Below are 27495 nucleotides of genomic sequence, written 5' to 3' on the forward strand. Positions count from 1 at the left end.
CATTCAGTGATGCCAGATCTGTTTTCGGCAGCTGTAGATAATGAACCCAGTGTCTGGAGCAGACAGTTGTAATATTTGAGAAACTTGTAGAAGCACTGGGCCAGAGTCACCATGCTTAGGAATCCGTACGACAGAATGATCCACCATAGCTTTACGTGATCAAGGCCTGTATTCATGTCGACTGAGTAAAGCCGACCTCTGTCTTGGCCCTGGCTTCCTGTCCCATTCCAGATCCCAACCATCGCTGCTTCAGTTGTGTTTTCCAAGGTATGCATACTTTCAGAAGTCTGTGTTTTATTGCCTTATAGCATTGGGCCTTTCCTGTGCCATGCGGAAAGCCCTATTCTGGAGAAAGATTACATTTGTGATAAAGACTTTTGAGAGTTAAGTCGGGTATTAAAGCAGTCATTGTGTTTTCAATTGAAAGCCTGGCTGTTGCAATTGATCTTAAGTCCTGTATTAAGTAGAGTATTTTCTTTTAATATTCTTTGTCTTAAAAAGTGTGGGATTGGGTTTCTTAAAATGTTGTAACTTCATATATATTCCTTTGATTTCTAAAGCATAGTCATTTAAAGAAAAACAGAGTTTAGCAATTTCACAAGTCCTCATAAATGGAACATTATAGCAACCAGGCTCTTTGACAAATGATCACCAAATCATTTTTCTTTGGTTTCCCTTCTCTCTCTAAACCCTCTGTTTCATTTCTAACTCTTTTCAGATTGTTTTCAGTTGGGGATCTCCCAGTCACCTCTAAGGTCACTTATTCCTAAAACTACCTTTTAACTCCTATTTGAGGAAAATGAAGATATTTTTGTGCAGGCTTATCATTTCAAGCACACACCTGACATCTCTCTCCCTTCCTCCCCACCATCCCATATCTAAGTTGTCACCAGACCTCAGTAAACTTACTTCCCTACCTGTCTCATCCCTTCTTTTCCATTTCTACACCCTTCATAGAGGGGAAAAAATGAACATCTGATTCCTTCCCACACGCTACACTTTTTTTATTTCATCCTTTTAGTTCTGTGCAGTTATCATCATGAATTGATCTTCACAGGTTAGGAGACTGAAGTTCTCAGAAATTTTAGTCATCAACCAAAGTCATACAATGGCATGTATTATAAATATCCAAGTTCAATTTCAAGTCTGCTGTCTTCTCTGCTGCTCTGGAGTTCTAGATGCTGCCCACCCTGGCCATACCATGTGCCTCCATGGTACCACCTCTGGGCAGAGGAGCCAGATTCTCTTTCTCTCTGTTTTTTCCAAATTCATGAACCTCCAGTTCAGTCTCTCCTCCAGCCTGGGCCACTCCCAGTGCTGGATTAATATGTCAGGTGTCTAGTCTGAAATTCACAATGATGTGTTGTTGCTTGCTCCAAAAACTCTGACCTGTTTTTTCATTCTGTCTTTAAGTCAACTGTTCTATAAAAGTGTATTTTCTGCCACCCAAAATTGTCTCCATTCCTTGTAGTCAGTGTGAAGGGAACACAGTGGGTTCTGGGGTCAGTTTGACCTGGGTGTGCGTCACTGCTCATCTCCTTCCTGGGAGGCCGTGGGCAAAGTTTCTGCCATCAGCATCTGTAAATCATGATGATAAACTCACTTCAGGTTAGCTGTTGGGAGTGCATGTACAATGCCAGCTATAGTGAAAGTCTGGCAGGCTCTCAAATGGAGCTGGAGGGCAGTGGCAGTAATACTGTTATCTGGACCTTATCTTTCCTCTTAAACTCAGTTCAAATTCCTCTTTCTTTATAAATGACTCCAGCCTGATTTTATCTGCCTCCTCCTATATCAGTTAGCCTCCGAACAATTCATTTAGCAATTTTAATTATGTAGTGCCTCTGGACACTGCTTTGTGGTCTTAAAAATCCTTCTTGAAATGCCTCCTTGAGAGTTGTTAATTCCTGCTCTAATGGACTGAAGTAGTTCAAAGGCAGGACGAGGTCTAATGTATGTGATGTATTGCCTGGTGCCTGACATGTAACCAGTTGCTCACAGACTTTTTTGATTCAAAATTATAACTGTGTTTATTTTAAGTACAAAGATGCTCAGTGCTCAGTCACTTAGTCGTGTCTGACTCTTTGCAACCCCATGCACTGGAGCCCACCAGGCTCCTTGGTCCATGGGATTGCCAGGCAAGAATACTAGAGTGGGATGCTATTTCCTTCTCCAGGGGATCTTCCCAACTCAGGGATGGAACCCACATCTCCTGCATTGGCAGACAGATTCTTGATCACTGAGCCACCAGGGTTCATAGTTCTGAATGTGAAATATATTGCAGAGTAAACTTTGAAGCTCCAGAAAAATCTTACTATCCAGCATTTGTAATAAACATGTCTATTAAACAGTGAACAATCTTAAAACTTGACTATATATATATATATATATATATATATTCATGTTTTATTTTCTTAGAGTACCTCCAAGTTAAGAAATATTATAATTTTCTTCGTAACTATTATTTTCTAGGCCTAACATTTTTTTCTTGGGCAGATTTTCATTTTTCTTCATTGCCTCTTCAGTCTCAATAACTTTTTCTCCCCTCCTGGCCAGATTTTCCACGGCGAGTGTTTGGTGGGGAGAATGTTGCTGTAAAAGAAGCCTGAGGAAGAGTTAGGGATCTGTTTCAGAGACAAAAATGTGGTGGCACTTTAAAACTGAAGGAAACATTCTGTTAATTATGGGTCTTTTAGCTTTTTTTAGTCACCCCATATTCAGAGCCAGTTTTTAAAACTCTATACTTTAGCATTTTAACCAGAGGTTTGGGGACCTCCTCCTTCCAAAATATAAGTATTGGTGAAATAACCGTTTGAAACGCATTGTAGGCAAGTTTCACCTGCCAAGGTGTGTGTTCCATCCTGAAGTCACATTTAAATGCATTTGCAAAGTTTATTTCTGAACAAAATATGTGCTACTAATTTGGGCAATATTTTGCCTATATGGAAAAGTTATTTGTTAAAATATTTACTTAAGGAAAAAAAGTCTCCTTGGTCTGCAGGCTTAAAGTTGTAAAACTGAACTGCGTGAGATCCTTTGGAAGAAAGCTTCCCAGGGGAATGGCCTTATTCCTTCTTGGGTCAGGCGATGGGGTGAAGGGTTGCAAACCACATCCCCTAGCTATGGAATGCCCCGCTCAGTGTGTTCATTCTCTGCCCTGTGCCCTCCTCTCCCTTGTCTGTCTGGGAAGTGATGCTAGATAAAACCCCAAAAGGTGTAGAGGAGCAGGCTGACTCTGTACGCACCTCTGTTGGGATCCAGCAAGATCCCTCTCTTAGCAAAATGAACTTTCCAAAGAAAATTTTTAAAATTCAAACATTTTCAAGACTATTTGAACATTCAAAACTAGAATTCTGTAGGGAAAACTGGGAACCAGTTAGGATTCAGTCAGTAAAACCATGTATATACACAACATATGTTACATGCAGGCAATCTTCAATTTAAGCCAGGGTTGTTTTCCAAAAAGGTCACTTGAAAAATATTTCAGAGTGTATTTTTTCCTCATTAGACATAAAGCTATGCGTGGGAAGTCCTCTGGCAAACAGAGCCTGTTTAACCCGTATTATACCTGAAAAGCAGTTCAGGTCATTTGGGTGGCCAGTTGCCAATACTAATATTCTTCCCCACTGTTCACATAAACAACTGAAGTTCCAATGTTTGTAGAACTGCTTACAACTAGAAAATGTAGAAAATGTGGCATAAACATTTTTATGAGGCCATGTATCTTGATATCAGAGTTTAGAGAGACACATTCGCTATTAATATAAAGCTATAATCATACAGACTTGAGTAATTGTGTATAAGATTGAGTCAGGAGAGCTTCATCAACATACCAAAGCAATAATAGAAGCACATTACAATTATATAACACTTTCAAGTCTGATATATTTATAATTTATGCCAGTTTGAATTTTCAAACTCTAAGACCCAGGCATTTTCATTTACTTTGTGCAAGAACTGAGGTGGAATGCTTTGAAATGAACAGTAAAATGGGGCCTGGTACACTGAGGGGAGAATGAAAAGACTATAGGAATGATGGCCTATGTGGGCCTCATAGGGAGAGGAGAGACGAGTACAGAAGGATAGGCCAAGGACTTCCTGGTGGTCCTGGTGGTTAAGGCTCTGTGCATCCACCGCAGGGGGCCCAGGTTCAATTCCTGGTCAGGGAACTAAGACTCTGCATGTTGAGTAGTTCTGCCAAAAAAAAAAAAAAGAAGAATGATTTGTAGAAAGAAGGAACATGTATATCATGACAGTCCTCCTCCCAAGTATATCCCAAAGTGAAAATTGGCTGGTTTTGGTTGAAAGAGAGACAAAGGGGAGGGTAAGGAAATCTTTACCTTTCAAGTTGCCATCTTCCCAATCAGGGTTACCTCTTGGTCTGTGAGACCTATTCTTCTGTATAAACCCTGATAACCTATGATTAGATCCCACATTTGAGAATCATTATAGCTTCAAAAATCCTGATGCTGGGAAAGATTGAGGGCAGGAGGAGAAGGAAGTATGACAGAGGATGAGATGGTTGGATGGCGTCACTGACTCAATGGACACGAGTTTGAGTAAACTCCAGGAGATAGTGAAGGATGGAGAAGCCTGGTGTGCTGCAGTCAGTCCATGGGGTTGCAAAGAGTCAGACGTGACTTAGAGACTGAACAACAAATAGCTTAAAAAGCTTTTACAGGCAAAGTTGGGAACCTTCTATACCATTAGAACCTGGAACACATTTTCTTTTATGTAAGTAAACAACCATTTACCAGGACTCTTTTGGAACATGCTCTATTTTTAAATTGGTTCTGCTCATATGTATAGAGTTGAGTGAGCCTGAAGCAGAGAGTCAACAGCCAGATTCTCATGGTGAGAGCTTGGGTAATTTTCCTTTGGAACTCAGAGACCTGTTGTATCTCTCGTACACCTCGAGGTCAGTCTCAACTGTGTGTTTCTTAGACACAAAATAAAATTGCTAATTTTTTAACATTTATGAATTTTATGAACATAGCTTTCCTACCTGAGAAACTTTAAACACTTATGAAAATAATTATGATGCTCTTGGAGTCACTTTAGAATAAAAAAAAAAACAGATGGTTAGAGGTTCATTGACATGACCAACTGACCTGCCGTGAGATATTGAGTGCTTTAATTTATTTTTCTTCCTTCATGATCATTCTTCTAAACATCTTGAAAGACATCCAAGAGAACTTTCTCTTCTAATTACTTCCAACCATTTCTCAGAAGTTCATTCAGACGTACAATTAAACAAATCATCCATACTTTGGGAGCGCCAATTTAAACATCAAATGTTTACATTTACATATAGAAGGAGGATTAATTATCTCTCCCCACCACCAGATTTTAATCTTAAAGGCAGGTTATTAATTTTGCTCCCTCTTGTATGCTGAGCAGTTGCTCAGTAAATGGGTTAAATAATATGGTATCTTGATTCAGGAAAATGTGGTTCCCAAATGAACCATTTAGAGAAAACAGGATGTGACTGTGAGCAGAAGAGACAAGGAGGTAGATATCTCAACAAAGCAAGTTATTGGAAAGGAAGAAGTGGAAGGTAGATTCTGGGTAAGCAACCAACAATGCCCATGAAACAGGCTATTATACTTAATTTTTGCACTCTTATTCCAAATGAAAGATTAGTGTATATATAGTCTTTCCATCCCTGCCTCTTATCCCTGCATACAATTGCAGACTGTCTCTACTTCTACAAACTTCCTCAAGTTATTTCTTGGCACCTTGGAGGGACAGGGAGCACAAATCTTATTATGAACAGCTGTGGTGTCTTCATCTTTTGATCTAAGTTGCTCAGCTCTCCATGACTGGGAGGTGCCCGAAATCCAGACAGTACTGCCATCCAGAATCATTCATGCGCAGAGCCTACCCTGGGACAATTGGTGCTTTGTTCTTTGGAGCATGTGCCAGAGTCATACTATATTCTGTGCAGAATTGGGACAGATGCTTCTAATATCTTGTGGAGTTTTAAGTGAAAATAACTTTCTGCTCTTGATTTCTCTGTCTTTAGAACTCAAACATAAACTGTAGAGACAGGGCCTGAAGACAGTAGACCAAGAGTTGAAGGATGGCTTCCACAGTTCTACCTTGGATAGCTAGGTGGGACTGGGTCATAACCAGGAGGGCAGACTCCTTGTGATATTTAGCATCCAAGTTACGTGTAGGCAATTTTGTTCCCTATTTATCCTTTATAATGTTGTATCCATGGGAAAATAAGTCCTCTTTCCACCCTAGCAGCACTCTGGGTAAAAGAAGCAAGTTATATAAATATAATGCGAATGTGTACCATGGACAAAATGTATTAAGAGGGCCAGATGTTCCACTTTCTGCAGTCCAAAAGACTTGTAGTTGTCTGAAGTAAGCCAATATATTCAGACTGGAATATTGCCAAAACAAAAAAGTGTAAGAACAAGGGTAAACTTGGCCTTCCTCTCAATAAGCTGCAGTCACTACAAGATAATATTGGCTTTCCCCTTCAGGGGCCTCTTTGGTCTGACTCTCTCATGCAGAATCTCTTGTTACTTCTCCAGTCCATAACCTCTCTACTACATTGGTCCATTCGCTGCTGACGTGGGTCTGTCGTCTTGTCTCTTCATGAAATGCCCTTCTTCTCTGCTTGGGGTAGAATTCAGCCCTCCAGATAACCAATAAGCCTAATGTCTCCACCCCTCTCTGTGCTCACCTCAGCCATACCTGGGTGTTAATTTTAGACATCTAAAAGATCTAGTCCTAAATATCTCATGTTGCTTATGAGAAAATTGAGGCATGAAGAAAGTTGGTGTCACCACCAAATTTGGGCAGCAAGTTTATGTCAGAGACTGAACTAGAATCAAGAAGTCCTGTCTTCTAACCTGGTATAGTTGCCATCATACCCACTGCATTTATAAAGTTCTTTAGTTTTTCTGCTAAGAGCTATGTATATAGATACACACACACACACACACACACACACACACACACACATTTTTTAAACTGATGAGCAATAAGAAAGATGGACTTTTAAAAATTGACTTGCTATATATTAGTCTATTTAGAGCTGAGAATGCCAGCTATTTAAATTTTACAACATGAAAATTAAGCCTGTTTAAGCATATGTTAATGCTGGGTCTGTATTACCTTTAGTCACCTAACTACTAAGATTTCAAGTTTCTAGCATCCCCAACTATGGGATCATCAGACTTTTAAAATCTTGCATTGATGTAGATATGACTTTTAAAAAGAATTTCAACATGTCAACTTTATGGGTAGTAGTCAGGGATTGGCACTAAGAAGGCTGCTTGTTTCTATTATGTGTTCAATCAAGTCTTTGTGTTTTCAGAAAACTTAGACAGCATTATGGCATCTTATTGTGGTACTAAAATGGGATTTGAGCAGAATGGGTGGGTGTCTGCTTGTAACACACAATCTAACTTTATAGAGTGTCTCGGGAAAGACTAGTTTGAAGCACAACTTCCAGTGACAGTCTCCCAGAGGATCATTAATTTTCCTTGTTCAAAGCAATCTAGTTTTTCCTATTTGCAACAGATGTGTGTAAACAATATATTTTGTTCACTCAAGCAGAAATATTTTCCTGCTAAAATGACCTAATATCACGTGGTTTTCCTTGTGTGTAAGGAGCATATACTGCTTGGGAACATTTAGAGAAACCAAATTCAGATGCGTGGGAAGATAGGAAGTGGAGAAAAGCAGAACTGACCATCCTTTAGAGCTAAAGGTAATATTAAATCCACCAAGAGTAACAAGTGAAAATTTTGTGCATTGTTGTCAAATGCTACCTGTCCCTTGAAAAGATTTCTCAATCAACGAGTATAAAGGGCTGCAAGATCTCTTGGGTTTTTGTGAAACGTGTATCTAAAGAGACATAGAGACCAAAGAAGTGTTTGAAAGTTGACTTGTAGACAAGAGTGACTAAAATATTTACATACAAATAGGCTTCTCTCCAGGAATATGGAAGGGAAGATTGATTCACAAAGCTATTTTTTTTCAGCTGGTTTTTGAGGGCTTTTCTGTGTATTGGAGAAGGCTCAGGCTGCCTATGTACTATTGTGTCCTGGTGCTTCCACAAGGGCTGAATGTGAACCTCATTGCTCTCTGTCCTGCCAGGAAAGCATGTAAAGCATTGGCTGCCCTTCCTGCAACTTTTCTGAAAACAAAACAAAAAGTTATCCTGGGAGCATTCAACACCAGAACACCTTCTAGACAAAGTGCAAAATGATTTGCTTCTTTACAGCTCCCTCAAATATTAGTCGACTCCCTGAAGTTTAGTTCCAAAGAAGGAGTTATGGTTTTCTCTAAGAGCCAACAGTTCCCTTTGTAAATTTCTGGACTTCATGTGGGTGATATTTTTGAGTTCTTCTACAATAAAATTTAATGGTCCATTTGAGAAATTGTCCCCTTATTGAGCGTAGTTTCTATTTCAGGGTTGTTAGAGGCAATTCTTGAGTGCTAACCTCCTCTTTGATCTGTGGGGACTCACTGGTTTCCATGGAGTCTCACTGGCTCATGACCAAGTGAGAGCTCAGCATTCCTGTCAGCTGGGGTGCAACGTTCCCAATCAGGTCTGACCTGAACTACTTGGACAAAGGACTTTAAAATCAGAATGCTTCATAGGTCAGCCTGAAAATACGTTGATTATTTTGGGAGAAGAGTGCAGTAAAGGTTTAAAAATGTGTGTTTCTTTCAGTTATTTACATTTTGATGCATTTCTGGAAAACGGTTTTAGTCTTCTGATGACACAAAATCCATACTTTCTCCAGTCCTCCTACTTTATACAAAATAATACAAAGCAGAATATCTTATTTGACCTTAAATGTAAATACAATGAGAGCCAAGTTATTGTGACCAATATATTTCACGCATCTGGCAGTAATCTTTTTATTTTATGGCAGTGATGACTCAAAGCAATTGTTGATCCTAATTTATTTTTAAACCTTTTAGCTTAAGCCTTCTTCTTGGGGCTTTTTTTCCGCTCCCCCCACCTAGTGTTGTAGGATGGCTAAAATAAGATCACTGTAAACACCAACATTCATTTTTTTAAGTCAAACATTTGCAGGACTACACTGTGGATTCAGGAAAGGTAGAGGGAGATTCCTCACTTAGAGCTTGCCTTCAAGCAGAGGAGGACGGGAGCCCACAAGGCTCATAATTGTAGACAGCTGGGATTGTCTTTAGCGTGCAAAATGAATAGGAGCAAAGAGAAAGAAAATATGACTTTGACTTGGGTTTGTGGGTGTTGAAGAGGCATTGATGGCATTCGTGCTCCTACAGAGAGCATTCTCTGACCTACTTTGATGCCTGGTTTCCTTGCAATTACCACTGCTCAAATCCACAAGGCTTCATTGTAGGGAAGAATTAACTCTTTAGCTAACATGGAAAACCATGAGATGTTCTTTGGGGGAAATGTTTATCTAAATTACTTTCAACACTCTACTTGATGTCAGAGTTACCCAAATTGTTCATTTAAATACTTTTGGCAGAATCCTGTGAAGCAATTATAAAGAATGAGTCTTATACTCAATCAGGTTCTTATCAAGGTGTTCTCCATGTTGAAAACATGCTAACTCAGATTTTGACCTTGAAATGTATTTCTAATTTCCTTTTGAAACCATGCCTGAGATTACTAAGGGATTTTTGTATTTAAGGAAAAACATGGCTTTATTAATTTTTATCCCTGCTCCGTCAATGAAATAGATGTTTATTTTTCTTCATAAACCCAATGGATTTTAATAGAAATATCAATAAAAACCATCAAGAAAAAGATTTTATATAATATTTTCACATGTGCTTGTGTTTTAAAAGTAAATAAACAAAGAGGAATCAATTTTCAAATATCAGTGATGTCGGTGGTATTTTTTTTAATAATTGGCTTAAATTAAGTAGCTTCACTTTTCATAGCTTCTCACTGACTTTTATTTCATTAACTGTATAAGGACTATGATCCATTTAATCATATTTTTAAAGACATGGATAAGATAAATGTTGGGTTTTTAACAAAGAATAAACCCAGGACCAAAGCATAGAACTAGAAGAGTAGTGCAGAAAGGCAACATTAAGGAAATGAGCAGGGCCACTACCTGCAGCCACACAGACCCGCTCTAATCTACATATGCCCATGCTAATCATGGACCCGCCAGGAACGGCGTGCCCCCTGGAGTTGTGCCAACCTACCAGCCCTAGACCTAAGGGTTATTTTTAGAAGTTTTCACATTTGGGGGTTCATTCGGCAAACTTTTAGGCTCCCTAATTGTTGGAGAAACCCTAGATCACACTACATTTTTAACCAAGGGACCTTTTTATTGTTGACTCTCAAGAGTAGACCATTTGGCCGAGGCAAATGTTCTAATGTTACAGCTCCTACATTGCTGCTTTTTCCTCATGCTAGAGAGTTCTCCTTTAAAGAGGAAACGGCAGGGCTATTATGGGCAAGAAGGAACCAAAGCTCAAGACTTTTGAGGAACTGGTCGAGTCAGGAGTCCTCCATACCTCACTTAACTCAGGCTTTCATGCAGCCAACACTATGGACAGGCTCCATATTCCAGGCACTGGAGCAGATATTGAGTTTACAGTGGTAACCATGGAAGTGACGTCCACAGGAAGCCTAGAGCCTAGGGGAGCTGAAAGATAATTGTAAAGACCATCATTAAGTGTATAATTCCACATTGGGTGAATGCTATGAGTGAAAAGAACAGGGGACTCTTAAGAAAGTGGATTTTCATCGACAGGAAGGGCAATCCTAAAGTTGGGACATGAATGAATGAATGAGTGAATGAATGAAAGCCAGAGCGTGTGGAGGCTGGTGAGTGGTGATGAGTGGTGCAATGAGATCCCTATCTCATTGTGTGAGGCGTGTGAGGTGATGAGGTGAAGGATGTGCCGTGCCCAGGCTGCAGGCCATGTTGAAGAGTCTGACTTTTATTCTAAATTCAGTGGGAGCATACTTAATAGGTTTTAAGCAGGGGAGTTGATGTAATCCAGCTTAGTTTTTTGAAGGTTTGCTCTTTTGGGTAAAGAATGAATTGCAGATAAGAGTGAAAAAGGGATAACCAGTTAAGAGCTTCTTCTTTTTCTTTTTTTAATTGAAATATAGTTGATTTACAGTATTTATTAGTTTCAGGTGTACAGCAAAGTGTTTTTTATATATATATATTTTTTTTCAGATTATTTTCCATTATAGGTTATTACAAGATATTGAATACATTAATAATTCCCTGGGCTATATAGTAAATCCTTATTGCTTGTCTATTTTAGGTGTAGTAGTTTGTATCTGTTAATCCCATCCTTCTAATTTATCTCTCATTCCCTCCCTTTCCCCTTTAGTGGCCATAAGATTATTTTCCATGTCTGTGAATCTATTACTGTTTTGTATATAGGTTCATTTGTATTTTTTTTTTAGATTCTACATGTAACTAATACTATATAATATTTGTCTTTGTCTGTCTGACAATTCACTTAGTATGATAATCTCTAGATCCATCTATGTTGCTATAAATAGCAGTATCTATTTCATTCCTTTTTAACGGCTGTTGTTCAGTTGCTCAGTCATGTCCAACTCCTTGTGACCCCATGGACTGTAGCACACCAGGCTTCCCTGTCTTTTACCATCTCCCAGAGTTTGCTTAAACTCATGTCCCATTGAGTCAGTGATGCCATGCAGCCATCTTGTCCTCTGTTGTCCCCTTCTCCTCCTGCCTTCAATCTTTCCCAGCATCAGGGTCTTTTCAAATGCTGAGTAATATCCAATCTTAAACCAATCATCTGTTGATGGGTACTTGGGTTGTTTCCATGTCTTGGCTATTGTAAATAGTAAGGAGGCTTTTCAAATATACTGATTATATAATTATGAACTGATTATATAGTATCAGTTATATGTGGAATCTAAAACATAATACAAATAAACCAAATGAACCTATATACGAGTAAGAACTAACGGCTTAACTAATGGTAAGAAGTAATGGCTCCTTGAATCAACGGGATCCCTGATATTAAAGAAATTATGCTCTGGGGCACACAAAAATTGTGCAGATGTTACCAAGCAGCTACTATTTAAATAGTGGAAAAAGAGCATGCGACCTTAATTGCCTTCCCCCTTCTTCTTCCCTTTACTACCTCACCTTTGATAATGACTCTGTCTGCCTGGGTTCTCTCTATACCATGAAGAAGATTAGACCTGAATCCAGCATGCCCACGTGAATAAATCAGGGTTTGAGGTGCTTTGCAGTGCTGTACAAATTCTAGAAATTGATGCTGCCTCCTCTGCTTTCCCCTTTGTTCCTTGAAGCTCCTGGGGGAAGCCAGAAGGCTTTTATATTGTTCGTTCATGGAGATGAGTGAACTTCAAAATTAAGAATGACTTTGCAATTGTCTTAGAAGTTGAATCCTTTGAAAAGATCTAATTAGTTGCTCATTGTAACTATAAGCCTATATTAAGGCTCCATTTCACAAATAGTAACATTGAGGTGAAAAGAGAATACAGAAAATTTTAAGTCATTATTGCTTTGACACATGTGTAATAGAATTAGTATAAACTACTTAATAGATAAATATATGGAGTAAATATACATAGTAAACATATAATATACATGCATTAAGTTTATTATAATGTATAAGACATATATGAAGAATGTTTTCAGTTATTATTATAAGTACTATTGAAGCATTGATGCATAAAATCTTCAGCTCTTTGTCAATGTACTATGATTTCTTTCCTTTGCATCTTATGATAGACAATCATATCAAGGACTTTAGAATTAGAAAAAAAATTTAAGATTATTAACAGGTGTAATGCTCTTTTTTTTAAACAGAAGTAAATGACATAAAAGCACTTCATTATTATGGACTCAAAAAATCATTCTCTACCCGTTTCCAGAAGTGAAGTACAGGCACAGCCTAAAGTAACTGCACTTTTAGTTGATAATTCAAAGAATGAAAGAGAAAAATAAGATGTTTCTTTGTAGATGCTTAAGTCCATTTCCACACATAATTTTATAGTGAAAGGTGGGTGAGAACTCCTCAGGTTTCTAGTTGGGGTGAGAGGAAAGAGCACACTGATGGATAAAGAGGAAGATAGCTGGTCCTTCCTACAACCCTCCTTTCTCTTTTAGTATTTCTACGGGTAGACATACAGCATGAGTGTCTGCTTCTAACTAGCAGGGGGTAAATAATTCAGCATTTTCTGCTGCATATCAACTCTCTGCTTATTTTCCCCTCAAATTACATATTCTGGCAAGGTTTCTCACTTGTTAAAACATTTAATTATTATGTTTGGCAGTCATGGTTGGTTGCATTATATAAACAGATGCCTACTTCAAACATCGAAACTGATTTTTTTCATAGTCTGCCAGAAAGCGAGACTATTTGATGTGCAGTTTGAATGCTCTATTTCTGATTATATAATTTAGGTCTGGGAATAGAATTCTGGCATTTGTCTACAGTCTTTATGACATAGAAAATTAACCTTTAGCCTCCTCTTTAAAGGGCAAATCATCTTGGATAAAAGTTCCAAAACCACTATAAGGTGACCACCGTTCTATTAAAAGATCCTTTTATCTTCAAGCATGTGCGCATCTGTCTAGGACTGCATTATTTGTAAACACTCTGGGTAATCTGTGACCTCTACAAAGCTGTGGCTAACTCAGCTTCCCACCCTTGTCTGTGTTTAGATGAAGAGTCTGCTAGAAAAATTTGCTCTTCTTCTGCCTGTCTATAGCCAGTGCTTGCAATTAGATGCTGAAATATACTTAAGAACACTTCCCAGGGCACTAGATTCTTATTTAAGGGATATATCCACCTGTAGTCAAATAAAACTTAGGTATCCAAAGCCCTTAATGGACTGTTTTCTTTCTAAACTCGTTTCTAGAAGAAACCTTCCCTCCCCATCACAAACACAAACTAGTTAGACATGAGGGATGTATTTAAAGAGAAAATATAAACCTCCAGAAGTGTGTTACATGATTAGTTCTCATCCAACCCTCTTCACCTTCTTCTCCTCCCAGAGTTTAGTCAATGCACCTGGTAGAGTTGACCCCGAGGCAGAATAGAGTCTGACTCATCAGAGGGAGGCTAAATTATAGTTTGGACACCATACTTACTGAAGTGGGAACCTGTATGACTTAGAAAAAAATTAGCAAGAGTTGAAAGAGTTTTTATTGTTAACCCTAAAATGACCAGAAAGTTCAGCTAGATAGAACTTTTCATCTCTTGAGGAGTTTGGGTAATTGCTGTTTTACTTAATAACGATGACAGAACTAATGACCTCAGAGGCCAAACCCTCTTTCCCCTGACATCTCCAGAATCAGCTTGCTACTAAGAAATTATAGAAGCTCATGTGAGAGTGATATCCACTGAAATGAGGAGTAGGGAGAAGGTTGGGTTCAATCTCTCGTTACAAAACAGAAACAGACTTAGAAAGCAAACTTGTGGTTAGCAAAGGGGAAAGGCCATTGGAGGGTAGGGGTGGGATAAATTAGGAGATTGGAGTTAACAGATACATGACTACAGGTAAAATAGATAAACATGGACCTGCTGTATAGCATAGGGAACTGTACACAATACCTTGTGATAACCTATAATGGAAAAGAATATGGAGAAAAGTATATTTCATATATGTGTGTGTGTAACTGAATCACTTTGCTGTATACCTGAAACTAACACATTTGATGTAAATCAACTATTGTTGCTGTTTCGTCACCAAGTCCTGTGCGACTCTTGTGACCCCATGGACAGAGCAGCCTGGCGGGCTACAGTCCATGGAGTTTCCTAGGCAAGAATACTGGAGTGGGTTGCCATTTCCTCCTCCCAGAGATCTTCCCCACCCAGGAATCAAACCTACATCTCCTGTGTCTCCTGTACTGCAGGTGGATTCTTTACCGGCTGAGCCATTGGAGAAGCCTATAAATCAACTATATTTCAATTTTAAAAAGAAGAAAAAGAAAGAAGCTCTTGTTATAGATTACTGTAGAACTAGGTTTGTGGTGTCTGGATTTCACTTTTATTTTAAATTACACGATGCCAGATTATACCTCATACCTCTCCTAGAAAAGGTACACACAAACTGGGAACTGTTTTCTATTTGGAAATGGAAACCTGAAACTTTTGTTTGAGTTGATGACGTGGTGTAGCTGACACATATAACAATCATGGGCAATATTTGAGCAGCAGGCAGTGTGGGTAGGTGCTTCACAAGCTTTGTGATTTCCTGGGTACCACCCTGTCTGTGATAACAGCCCCTGGCAGCTCTTCCTGCTCATTCTTGCACCCTTCACTCCAGAATCCATTACATGCTTGGGGAACTTGACTAAGGCCACACAGCTCCTAAGTGGCAGAAACGGGGCTCAGCCCCTGCCAGACACCATGTCTTTCGCGCCTTCCCTGTCTCCAGCGTGTGTTCTTGTACAGACTCATGTTTTCTTGCCCCCTTCCTTCTTTCTCTCATGCTATCCAGGTGGGACAACCTCATCTTTCAGTTTTTTATATTTATAACCCATTCGAGGGTTTCTTATTCCCTTTCTTTTTCATGGCAAATTCATCTGTATTCTGTTAAACTTTGGTGACATTCTGGGACATCCTTGATGCATTTAACTAGGTTCTCAGCCACTTACCAGATATTTGATCCTGTACGAACTGTTCAGCCCTTCTGAGCCCCAGTTTCCTCCTCTGTAATGTGGGTGTAATATTATTTTTCACAGTGGTTTTACATAAAGCACCTGGTGTGGTGCTGGTGTACACCCTTTCTGAGATAGTTTTGTTTTAGCCTCTTGTCTGTAATGATAAAATTTATTTCCCTTAGTGGAAGGTTGAGCACAGGATAATTTAAATTTAAGACAATAAAATTAGATAGGAAAAATGAGCCCACATAAATATTTCTTACAGATATCATACAGATGAATTGAGTAAAAACCAGTAAAATTACTAACTACAGCCTATACCATGAAAGAAAAATTCTCTAAGATTCAGACCACATACCATAAAAAAATATGTGTGCCTCAACAAACTCTCAGCAATTAAAGAATTATGGATTTGGAGTAGCACAATTTCAGCTACAAAGGGGAAATTTTTGTTGAAGGAAATGACTGTTGAAAGGGAAAGGTGGCAAAATGTATATATATATAATTTAAAACCTTTAAAGATTATAATAGAATGAAAGCCAAAAAAATGCAAAAATATACATGGCAAACTTTAGAAACTTGATAACACAGACACATTTATGTCAATGTGAGCACAATATCAGACTGTAATTAAATAAGGAAGGGGTCCAAGGAAGCTTTCAGCTGTTTCACCCAAAATAAAACAAATAGGAAATTAAAATTGTATATTCAACAAATTTTAAAATGAATTTTACCCCTACCAGGTAAATGAAAGTCCAAGGCCAAATCTGGAAAGGTTGTAAGGAAAAGAAAAATATCCTCATGCATTACTGCTGACAGTGTAAATAGATGATCTTTTTGGATAAGGCCTGGAAGTGTATACATAGTAGGAATTATCAAAGTCTTCCTCTTTGAGCCAGCAGTGCTCTTCCTGGGAATTTATCCCAAGGGTATCATGAGATAAGCACTTATTAAGCCACTGCAGTGTGAGAAACTGTGAGAAGCAGAGATGGAGGAGATAGACTCTCATCTGAAGGAACAACTAATGCAATCTAAAGGCACTAAAATAGTACATGTTCAAAAAAAGTTCTCAAAGCATTAATTATAATGGGGAAAAATGCAGGGTAGCCTAATTCTGAGAATGGGAAACTCATCGTTTCCCTGAATCACCTGCTGTCTCAAGACTAAAACTCCTCTGTTCTTCTGTGCGAACCCCTGTGAGCCCCATGATGCCCCCACCATAGGTCTGAACTACCCCTGGTTCCTCTCTCTGCTCACTCCCAACCCCATGGAATCAATTCCCAAGCCACATGCATCCCCACTCCCGCTGCCTTTATCCAGGCCACCATCATCCTCTTCCCATCTGGTCTTTATCTCCCTACTTGCATTTACTCCCTCCAATGTGTTTTCCAACTTCAGTTAGTGTCTTCTCTTCAAAACGCAGATCTGATCATGGTGAAAGTGAAAGAAAGTGAAAGTGAAGTCTCTCAGTCGTGTCCGACTCTTTGCGACCCCGTGGACCGTAGCCTACCAGGCTTCTCCATCCATGGGATTCACCAGGCAAGAATACTGGAGTGAGTTTACCATTTCCTTCTCCAGTGGATCTTCCCAACCCAGGGATTGAACCCGGGTCTTCCACATTGGAGGCAGATGCCTTAACCTCTGAGCCACCAGGGAAGCTCTCTGATCATGGTACTTAGCTTCAAACCTTTCAAAACTTTGTCATTGCTTCTGTATAAAGTCAAACTCTGTTTAAGATATTCATGGCCTGGTTCCTGCTTACCTCTATAGTCTTGTCTCTTATTTCTCCCCTTCTTTACACCACACACTCACATACACACACACACTCACACACACACACACACACACACACACGTTTCTACCTCACTACATTGCTTGCAGTTCCCTCAAACAGACACCTTGGGTCTTTGCAGGCGGCAGGCCCTATACCTGCTTCTCACCTCATTCTGAAATTCCAGGCTGTTCTATCTATTCCTGTTTGTTCTTCTGAATTCAATTCCTGTGTCATCCCCTCCAAGGCATCTTCATAATATAGGCCACTTTCTGATATACACAGACACAAGATGCAGAGCCCACCTGTGTTCATAGCATCTGACTACCCCTTATGTAGAATACTCTTTATTGGAAAAGAACTTCTGAATTCTGAAAACTCATATCCGAACACTGTTTTCCCATTTAACTTGAGGCAAAATATATTATCCTATTTAATGTCTAATATGGTGAGTTGTAACACTATCTTTTATACTATTTTGTTGATAGTGGTAACTACAAACCATTTTAAATTATGTGAAAGAATTGTATTTAACGTGGGAGGTGAAAGGGAGGTCTCCCCAAGAAGGAGGTGATCCGGTTAAAGCTGTATCTCTCTGAGACTGCCCAAATCCTGTTAGTTAGAAAATTTGGTAAGTCAACTGCTCGTTAACTTAAAACTCTATTATCAAATGTTTCCAGCAAGAGTAAAGAGGGGAACCTTTTAAGGTTTTTTGAGTGTGTTCCCTTGTCTTTAATGTAAATAGTATTTGTGACTCCTTAAATGTTGGTATGAGTATTATCTGATACTTAGAGACCAAATGGGGCCCCCAAAAAGGTAAATATGTTTTCTTACTTTTTCTAGTCTAATATTTAAAAAACTGCTTCTAATGGACACCTAAACTGAGCAGTACCTGAAAACCTTGAATAATTCTCTATAGTGAGCATGGAGGAATCTAACTTATTATGCCACTAAGAGCTCTTCACATGTAAACAAGAATTATTTCTTAACAAAAAAAGTCCACGCTAACTTCAGATGCCATAGTAAACAGAAGTTTTTGTATTAGGTTCAGCCTGAATTATCCACCTTGACCCAATCAAACTGATGGAAGTAGCAGGAATTACTTTTGTGCAGACAGGGATAAAAACTAACCCTGGTCAATCAGCACCTTGTAATTAATCCACATACTCGTTTTAAAAGAGAGAAATGTTGGCTCTTCTCTGGCTTAAGGTTCTACATCAATCTAAGACAGCATTCTACAACTGTATATGGCTTGATTTCAGGGTAGAATTACATATAACAAAGGTTCTACATCAATCTAATACAGCATTCTACAACTATATATGGCTTGATTTCAGGGTAGAATTACATATAACAAAGGTTCTACATCAATCTAATACAGCATTCTACAACTATATATGGTTTGATTTCAGGGTAGAATTACATATAAGAAAGGTTTTGCTGTAGCAGATGGTTATTTACAACTGCCAAGTACTGAGGTTTTCTTGGGAATCTTTTCTAACCATCCATGAGCATATTTATGAGTAAATGAATTAAAGACAAAATATGGAGTTACCTTTTAAATTTGGCTTGAAAACCTGGGCTTTACCATACTAGGTTAACATTGATATTGTGGTTTTTAAAACCTGAAATCTCTGAATACCAACTAATTGTAAACTGGAAGTCAGTCCGAACAATATTGCCTTTCATTTCTGAAAAACAGGTGATAAACCACTGGAAAAAAGTACAGCAGTGTTAATAATTTTATGAACCAGTATATTAAACAAATTATTTTAAAGTTGCCTATATAAATGAAGGTACTACGCTAAGGGATAGTAGCCTCACTTTACTTTGATGTAGAGGAGAAAATAAATGTGGAAATCACTTTTGCTGTATATTAAGTGTTTGGCATGAGAAGGCTCCATTGCCTTTTCTTTATTCTAGTTGCTGTGTTTTTAATAAAATGCACATTTAGCAGTTTTTAATATATTTTCACCTAGGTTTTAATCTAGTCATTTGTTAAACTTCTTGAGCCTTATGGCTATATTCAGCAATATTGGTAGGATTTCTAGGGGCACAGAAGATGTGAATCTTAAATCTAAATAAGAGATCAATACCAGGAGCCCACCTTTCACCACAATGTTCTCTTTGAAGAATCCATATAATAAAGTAGGTGTCATAAAGTAGATCATACTTTCCCCTGGGAATGTTTTTATAATTACTTTTTAAATCAGATCTTAGCATCTAATTATAACAGCAGCATGTTTTTAAACATTACAAAAACTGTGACAGAAGTATCATGCACACTCATTATACCAGTCCCCAGTGTACTATAGTTGTCATTCATTCATCCCACAGATGCTATTGAATATGTACTATGTTCCATGCACTATTCCAGGCTCTGGGGATTTGATATGGGCAAAAAACACATGCCCCCTCCCTCATCAATAGTACAGAATAGACTAGTGGCAGAGATGACTATAAACCAAATATTCATTGCAAATTATAAACGCTAGAAAGGAAAAAATATACAGGCATTGCGTTGAGGAGGTGGTCCTTGATGAGAGTTCTGACAGATCAGTAGTAGTAGCTAGCAGGGAGATCGTTATGGCAGAAAAACCATGTGGAGAGAGCATGAAGCCCTAGAGAAACTTAGAGAAGAGTAAGGAGACTGGAGGGGTACAGAGGCCAATAAGATGAGTAAGGAGGCAGAGACTGGACTTCCGAGGTGTTGGAGGCCATGTGAAAGATTTGGTCATTGTCCTTGAAGACATGAAAGGGCATGGGACAGTTTTCAGTTGATGGGATAAAGGTGGGGTGACATCAGATTTACAATTTTAAAAGTTTGTAGTGCAACAGTGGAGAAGGAAATGGCAACCCACTCCAGTATTCTTGCCTGGAGAATCCTGTGGACAGAGGAGCCTGGAGGGCTGCTGTCCATAGGGTGGTACAAAGTCAGACATGACTAAAGCGACTTAACATGCATGCATGCATTGGAGAAGGAAATGGCAACCCACTCCAGTATTCTTGCCTGGAGAATCCTGTGGACAGAGGAGCCTCGTGGGCTGCCGTCTATGGGGTCGCACAGAGTTGGACACAACTGAAGTGACTTAGCAGCAGCACCAGAAGTGCAACAGCCCTACCCTGTCCATGAGGGACATTCTATTAGTACAAATGATAGATGAGCAGGGTAAAGATAGAGGAAACTAAGTGCCATTTGAGAGAGAGTTGTCCATGCGTGCTCAGTTGCTTTGTTCGTGATCGACTCTTTGCAACCCTGTGGACTGTAGCCCACCACGCTCCTCTGTCCATGGGATTCTCCAGGCAAGAATACTGGAGTGGGTTGCCATGCTCTCCTCCAGGGGATCTTTCCAACCCAGGGATCAAACCTGCATCTCCTATGACTCCTTCATTGCAGGCAAATTCTAAAAAAAAAAAAAAAAAATTGGAGGTAGTAATAGTTTGACTTTCTGAAGTAAAAGTGGAAAAGATGATTCCAGAATTTCTGGCTGGTATATCCCTGCAAATGGGAGTAACATTCACTTTCCTGTGAAATTTCAAATCTAAGATATCAAATAGCCGCTTGGATGTACTGGTCTATTGCTCAGGTGTTTGGGCCTCAGGTAAAAATCAGTGATTGGATGGTCCTGCAAAGGAAACTGAAAAGGGCTGTCAGTATAGGTGGGAGGAAAAACAGGGTTATAAGAAATTGAGGTCCCCAGGGGAATATAGAGCTTCATGAAGAAAGGAGTGGCCAAAAGTGTCAGGTGCTGCCAACAAGTTATAGGAGAAAAAGACTGATAAATACCAGTGGGACTAGGAAGCATTATGCTACACAGAGCTGTTTGGGTGGTTGGAGAGGGTGAGGGGAAAACTGGATTGGACTGAGTTGGGGAAGAAATGAAGAGAAGCGCAGATAACCCATTTGTGTTTTTTTTTTTTTTTTTTTACTAACCCTAACTCTTGAGGAGAAGAGACGTATAGCTGGAGGAGGAGGACGCAGGGGGAGTCAAGGGAACGACTTCTTAGATGGGCACGTCTGAGCAAGTCTTCCTACTCTTAGGGCGGATAGAGAAGAGATGCCTTGGACAGCTAATTAACATCTCTAAACAGCAAGACTTGCTTGTGTATATGAGAATCCAAATTCTATGTGAATTCACAAATACATTTTTGAAGGATTATCAGCATTAGCAGCTGATAATTAACAACATGTACTGAATTTTTTTTCCGTGTGTGTGACCTCTTTGATGCTGCAGACTGTAGATATACGGCACAGGGGATTTATATTGTAGTGCTTGGTGGATTTGAGGACAGCATCAATTCAGAGCCATTCAGCCTAGCTTGTTGTTATCACTTAGAGATAAGAAATAGGGATAGAACACTGCACATGAGATGAGGCTCAAAGCTGCTCACCAGATCACCAGAAGCCATTGGCATGACCATACGAGCCAACAGTGGAACAAAACAATTTGCAGTAAATTGCAGGTAAACACCAGTGGCCCATACGTTGTACAGCATCTGCCAGAAGCATCAATCTCCAGGAGTTATTTTGTTTCCCAAATGCCACGTCCTAGAGCCAATCCACGAGATGCTGGGACTTGGGGGAAAAGGGCAATTAAGACCTCTTTCCGTCCAAGTTCTGAACCAATTTGGAATTTGAAACAAAGGAGCAAGGCAGATGGAGACTAAACCTCCACCTTTATTACCAAGAAAACCAATATTGGAGATTGTGTCTTACACCTGTGAGCAGGTGAGCATCCTGATACTAAACTCAGCGTCAAAAGCCTTCCCACCAGTGGGCTGAACAGAGACAACCCTCCCCACATAGAAGCGGAGCTTTCCTGCAAGTAGAGCAAAACCGGTGCCACCTGTGGGTAGGTAGCCCTCTGCCAAAAGAATCAAAATCTAATTCCTGCTTCCTGCCCCCAAGAGAAATGTGTGTGAGGAGTCAGAGAGAGACCAGGAGCTCTTGGAGCCCCACTCAAATGGAAGAAATTCTCCACATAGCCAGCCCTCCTCCCAGCAGCTCCTTCTTGAAAGAATAGTGAGAGGTCATATATTTGCTTGCAAAGAGTCAGACATAACTTAGCAGCTGAACAGCAACAACATATATTTGCTACAGAGATGGAAGCTATTCTTGGTTCTGGTCGCTCAGTGCACATTTTAGTAGCTGACAGTCATATCATCACAGCTTGTCATGCCTTTACACAATCAGCAGTTGCCAAGAGCCCTCTGTGTGACCAGAACCAGGTCCTGAGACATTAGGAAGAAGCATGTGGCTGGTTCGGCCCTCATGCTCTTCAGAAGGCGGATGGGGATGGTAATGATGTTTCTGAAATTTAGAAAATAGTTGGTAACTTATGGACACCATAGGAAATTAAAAGCAAATATCCGTGAGCTGAAGTTTATCATTGGACATATATTGGCTTCTCTGGAGCCTTCAGCATGACTCTGGGTTTCTAGATCTGCTGTCTAAAGAAAAAGTGTGTTTCCTTCCCCAGTGCGCCCCTTTTCAGGAGTGGAAGGGGAGGGTGTCTTATAATAAGTCTGACGGGGGGAGATGACCTCATGGGCTCTCGTTGTCCTTCGCTTCCTGGCGGGTGCACCGGTGGCCTCTGGCGGGTCTCTTTCAGGAAGTGGATGTGTAGGACCTGGGAAGGGTGGGGTTGCCCTCCACAAGCAGGACATTACTCTTCTTCCTCTTCCTGACCACGTTTCCCACAGCAGTCCTGGTCATTGCTCAGCTTCCTGTCGGGGAAAACCTTGGCTACTGAGCGTCCACCTGCTGCCACCAGCAAACTAAGGATGACAGAGAGTTCCGAGCTGTGGCGAAAGCTTGAGTCCACATAGACCCCGTGACAATGGTACCCAGGGCCTCAGACATCTGAAGCGAAGATGGAGCCGGTTTTTGGTTTGGTTTTGTGTGTGTGTGTGGGGGGGGGGGTGGTGAATGGGATAGGAAGCTGCTGCCTGGGCCAGTCGTGTTCTGGGCTAGAACACCCCAGGCGAGTGGAGTGTGGGGATTCCGAGGGGCCCTGGGGCGGAGAAAAGACAAGACTGTGTCATGGGATGGCTGCTGCAGGCAGGGTGGCCTTGGGAGTAGAAGAAGCAAGGGAGCTTCTCAGCAGGATGAGGGGCCAGGCAGCCCGATGCGTGTGGAGACGAGGGGAGAGCGTTCATTTCCCGTATCCAGCACACTATGAGCTGGTCACACACCTGGCTCCCCTGCTGTCACCAAGGTAATGAAGGTCCCAGACTTCGGGAAGCCCGCATTTAGGACTTCCCTGGCGGTCCAGTGGATAGGACTCTGTGCTTCCAATGCACAGGGCGTGGGTTTGATCCCTGGTTTGAGGAACTAGATCCCACATGCTGCAGGACATGGCCGAAGCAAATCAATTAATTAAAAAAAAAAGAAGAAGAAGCCCACCTTCAAGTAAGTTTACTTCTTCAGACCTTCCTTAATCCCTCCAGGCTGCCAGGTCAAGTAAGTTTTTATTTCTTTGGACCTTCCTTCATCCATTTCAGGCTGGCAGGGAGAGCTAGGGAAAATGTAGGCTCCCGGGCAGTTTTAGACCTGGGAGAGTAGTCATTTCAGGGTGAGCCCCGGGAATCTGTATTTTATAAAATGTTTCTGATACGCAGTGGATTGGAGGCAGCTGGTGGAGTGGGACAGATGGATGCCCCAGAGGGCGACAAGTGCTGTGGTTGTGAGCGTGAGGATTGTCTGAGAACAGAGGAGCTGTATACCGCCTTGAACGTGGAGGACTCAGGGCTGGCGTGTGGGGAGTGTTATTTCAGGCATCCACTGGCTCCATGTACTGCCTTTGTCACAGGTCTCCGTCTCACATCAGTGACTAACAGCAGCTGTGCAGGGACCAGGGCCTGAGGTGGGGCAGATTGCTGTACTTCCAATCCTGGCCCGTGTGTCTCCCGCCCTGGACTTCTGATTGGCCCACTGGAGACGGGTGGCTGCTGTCTGCAGGGATCTCAGATACGTGGCAGCACTGATGATCAAGCCCCAGAGAAGAGCTCCGTCTGGGGGCATTAGTGGCCCTTCATAGAGCTGATCACTTGCTTTCAGCATCACTGTGTTATCTCCACCACCTCACCCTGAGGATGAGGCCAGGCAGCTTCTGCTCATCCTGATGGTTTTCTGGGATCCCTACCAGCCTGCACTCCCTGCCCACCCAGCCTCCTACGGCTGGGACAGCGTTCCACCAAGAGATGGTTCAGAGTAAACACACACTGTACTCCTGCCTCCTGACTCTGTCCCCTGAGGAATTCCGAGTGACACTGGGCCTTCCTCAAGACCCCTGCCTCTCGGCTAAGACCAGACCCCAGGCTTGAGTACCAGGCTCCCCTGCTGTCCTTCCCTGAGGTCATCCCACTGCCAGGGGGGTGTCCCCAGAAGAAGGCAGTTTCTTTGTGACTCTGGGGGTCACAGGAACTGAGAGACTGCTGAAGGCCTCCTTGCCCTTCTCCCTGAAGGGCAGGTGGTGTTGTTTCCTGAGTGCCTCTCCCAGCAGATCCTTGGCTGGGCCCTCAGTGGCGGAGGGGAGGGAGCTGCCCCGGGCAGAGGGAGCCCCTGCTCCAGTGAGGAAGCGGGGAGGACACAGGACTGGGCCCTCTCAGCAACCACTGTGCCTCCCCAGAGTGACCCCAGCCGGTGCCTCAGATGTGTGTCTGAACTCCTCCTGAGGTCACGAGCAGAAATCAGAGATGACAGCTTCCTGCTCTCAGGCCATTTCAAGTCCCTATCCTTCATTTCTACCTTCCCTTGGTCTGCCATGATACCAAAGTTTTTCTACAGTTTGGAAAAGTCAAAATAATTAGCAAATTATGGAAAGTTCAACTAAATGAATATATAAAATACGTATCCCCAAAACGCTACTGCTTTTTAGCACACTGGAGGCTTTTTTAAAAAGTATTGGGATGATTGTGGAGGGATTTGGGGAATTTGCCTGCTTCCTGCAAAAACAACCTTGATCTTATCAGATAAAGTGTAGCTGGGGAGGAAAAGTAGAGCAAAGTCAGGGAATGGATCATTCCATCTCCTCCATCTGTGTAATCCATAGCAGTCATAAGGACAGAAAATAATGTCAAAAGACCCAGCCTGCCTACAATTAATTCAGGCTGAGTGAATATAGTGTACCAAGGGATTCTAGAATTTTCTACGGCCTGACAACCACCCCCCACCCCCATCCAGGTTTAAGGCAAGCATTGGTCTCTAACCGATGTGCACCTGGAATCTTGACCAGTAGGGGGCATAGGTGAGCAGTGTACTCTATGCCCAACACACAGGTCCCACCTCAGTCAAGCAATTCCTACTAGCTCACCAGGAGACAAAAAAGAATTAGGTCATCGGAATCAATTCATTTTTTTTTTTTTTTCGTAAGTTCTTGAGTATTTACATAATTGTAAGATTTTATTAAATTCCCTTAATCAACTTTCCTCATCCACAAAAGCTGATATAATTCTGTGTCGTGAACACTCAGACTTTAGAAATACTTTTCACATTTTGTAAACAAATTCTGTTTATCTAGACGACTGGTTCCCTTTTGGAAAAACAATTGCCCGAAAGCTGTTCCAATTTAGGAGAGAAGATGAGCTGGGAAAAGAGAAATAGATACACACTTTCATGCCCCCACCCACACCTTCACTTTTGTCTGTTTGCTTGTAGGTTTGGGTTTTTTGTTTTGTTTTGTTTTAATTTTATATAGAAGTGTAGTTGATTTACAATGCTGTGTTCACTTCTGCTGTACAACAGAGTGACTCAGTTGTATACATGTATATATATTCTTTTTCATAATCTTTTCTATTATGCTTTATCTCGAGTACATTTAAAATAGTCATTTTTAAATGTTGAAAAAGTAGGCTTTATTTCCATAAGTCAAAAAAGAAGAGTCAAAAGAACAAAGCACTCTGTCCAGGAGATGGGCGCTTCTGTCACACCGAGCATCCTCTCCTCCGGATGGGCTGTCTGGTAGCGCTCATCTCTGTTTATTCTGTTTTCTGCCCTTGCTCGTCTCATCTCCCACTTTCCCTGGGCCTCCTGAAGGAGGATCCACAACACAGGATGAGTGTGTGGGTGGAGGCCGAAGGCGGGTGAACTGCCCGGACCTGTCTGTCTGGGGTGTAGCTCCATCACAGGTGGACGGAATCCTCCCGACGGTGGCAGCCAGACAGGGCTGTCCACCCCGTCCCGGGCACCCGGTAGGGCCGTGGCCACCTGGGGACATGCTGTCCACAACCATGGTGGGGGCTCTGGTCAGAGGGTGGAGAAATCGAAGCTCTCCTCGAAGGGCAGAATCCAAGCTTATTATCCCTCAGAGCCAAGATGAAATTCAGACTCGAGGTAGGTTTGTGACTTTGCTATGAATGCCTAGTTTTCTTTTTAAAGGGTTCAGGAAGGTGATCATGAGCTTAGGAGCTTCCCCAGACACACACCCCTTCAAAGAGAATTGATACATCTTCAGTCTGTTTTTCTTCTCAGGTTATTATAAACTATGGCTAACTCACTGGTGGAAAGTTTATTTTCTCTTTTCCAAGTCAAAGACATAGGGACCTTCAGTGCTTGCACAATGAAAGATCATCATCTCACCTATTTTCCTTCAAAAGCTTTTATTTTAACATGTATCCTGGTTCTATGATATGTATATTCGACTAGTAGGACAGAAAAGGTTTACTGGCTTTTGGCAAATTCTGGTCCAAGTCATATCATTTTGTTACTTCTGGTGTGGGAAATGGTAAAAGCAGTTAGCCTCTGGGTTTCCTCATTAATTATTTTTATTTTCTGTTACTCTTGTTTTGAGGCAGCAATAGAACTCATGACCAAAATGTAGCTTGCCTGTTAACTTCACTCCGAAGTCTTTGGTGGCCTTTTCTGAAAGAAATTTTCTTTGGAATGAAACACTTTGGAAATTCCTGACCTCATTCTGTTCTGTCTAGACCTTGGACTTCTTAAGGATGCTTAGAAGGGAACTCTTTGGTCTTGCTGATGTTTGACTTATGAGAGAAGCACAGAGCCAGCAGAGGAAGCAGGGATGAGCCCAGAAAGAATTAACTCCCCGGGGCTTTCTGAGCTAGCCTGCTTCCCCTCAAAAGGCTTCTATCTGACTCAGAGCTCTGAGA

General features: G+C 41.1%; 1 protein-coding gene across 2 annotated transcripts in view; it reads left to right on the plus strand.

The window, feature by feature from the left end:
• Positions 1-27495, plus strand: part of PLEKHG1 (pleckstrin homology and RhoGEF domain containing G1) — a 248869-nt gene that overhangs the window by 72001 nt on the left and 149373 nt on the right. The window contains exon 1 of one of the 2 annotated variants that reach the window (XM_024996651.2): positions 23336-26719. The exons of the other annotated variant lie outside the window; for it this stretch is intronic. Within the exon in view, the coding sequence (XP_024852419.1) occupies positions 26602-26719 (118 nt within the window). The 5' untranslated portion in view covers positions 23336-26601. Of the gene's footprint in view, positions 1-23335; positions 26720-27495 lie in introns of those variants that run through there. 2 annotated transcript variants of the gene reach the window in all.

This window comes from Bos taurus, chromosome 9 (genome assembly GCF_002263795.3).
Source record: "Bos taurus isolate L1 Dominette 01449 registration number 42190680 breed Hereford chromosome 9, ARS-UCD2.0, whole genome shotgun sequence".
In the NCBI taxonomy this organism is placed as follows: Eukaryota; Metazoa; Chordata; class Mammalia; order Artiodactyla; family Bovidae; genus Bos; species Bos taurus.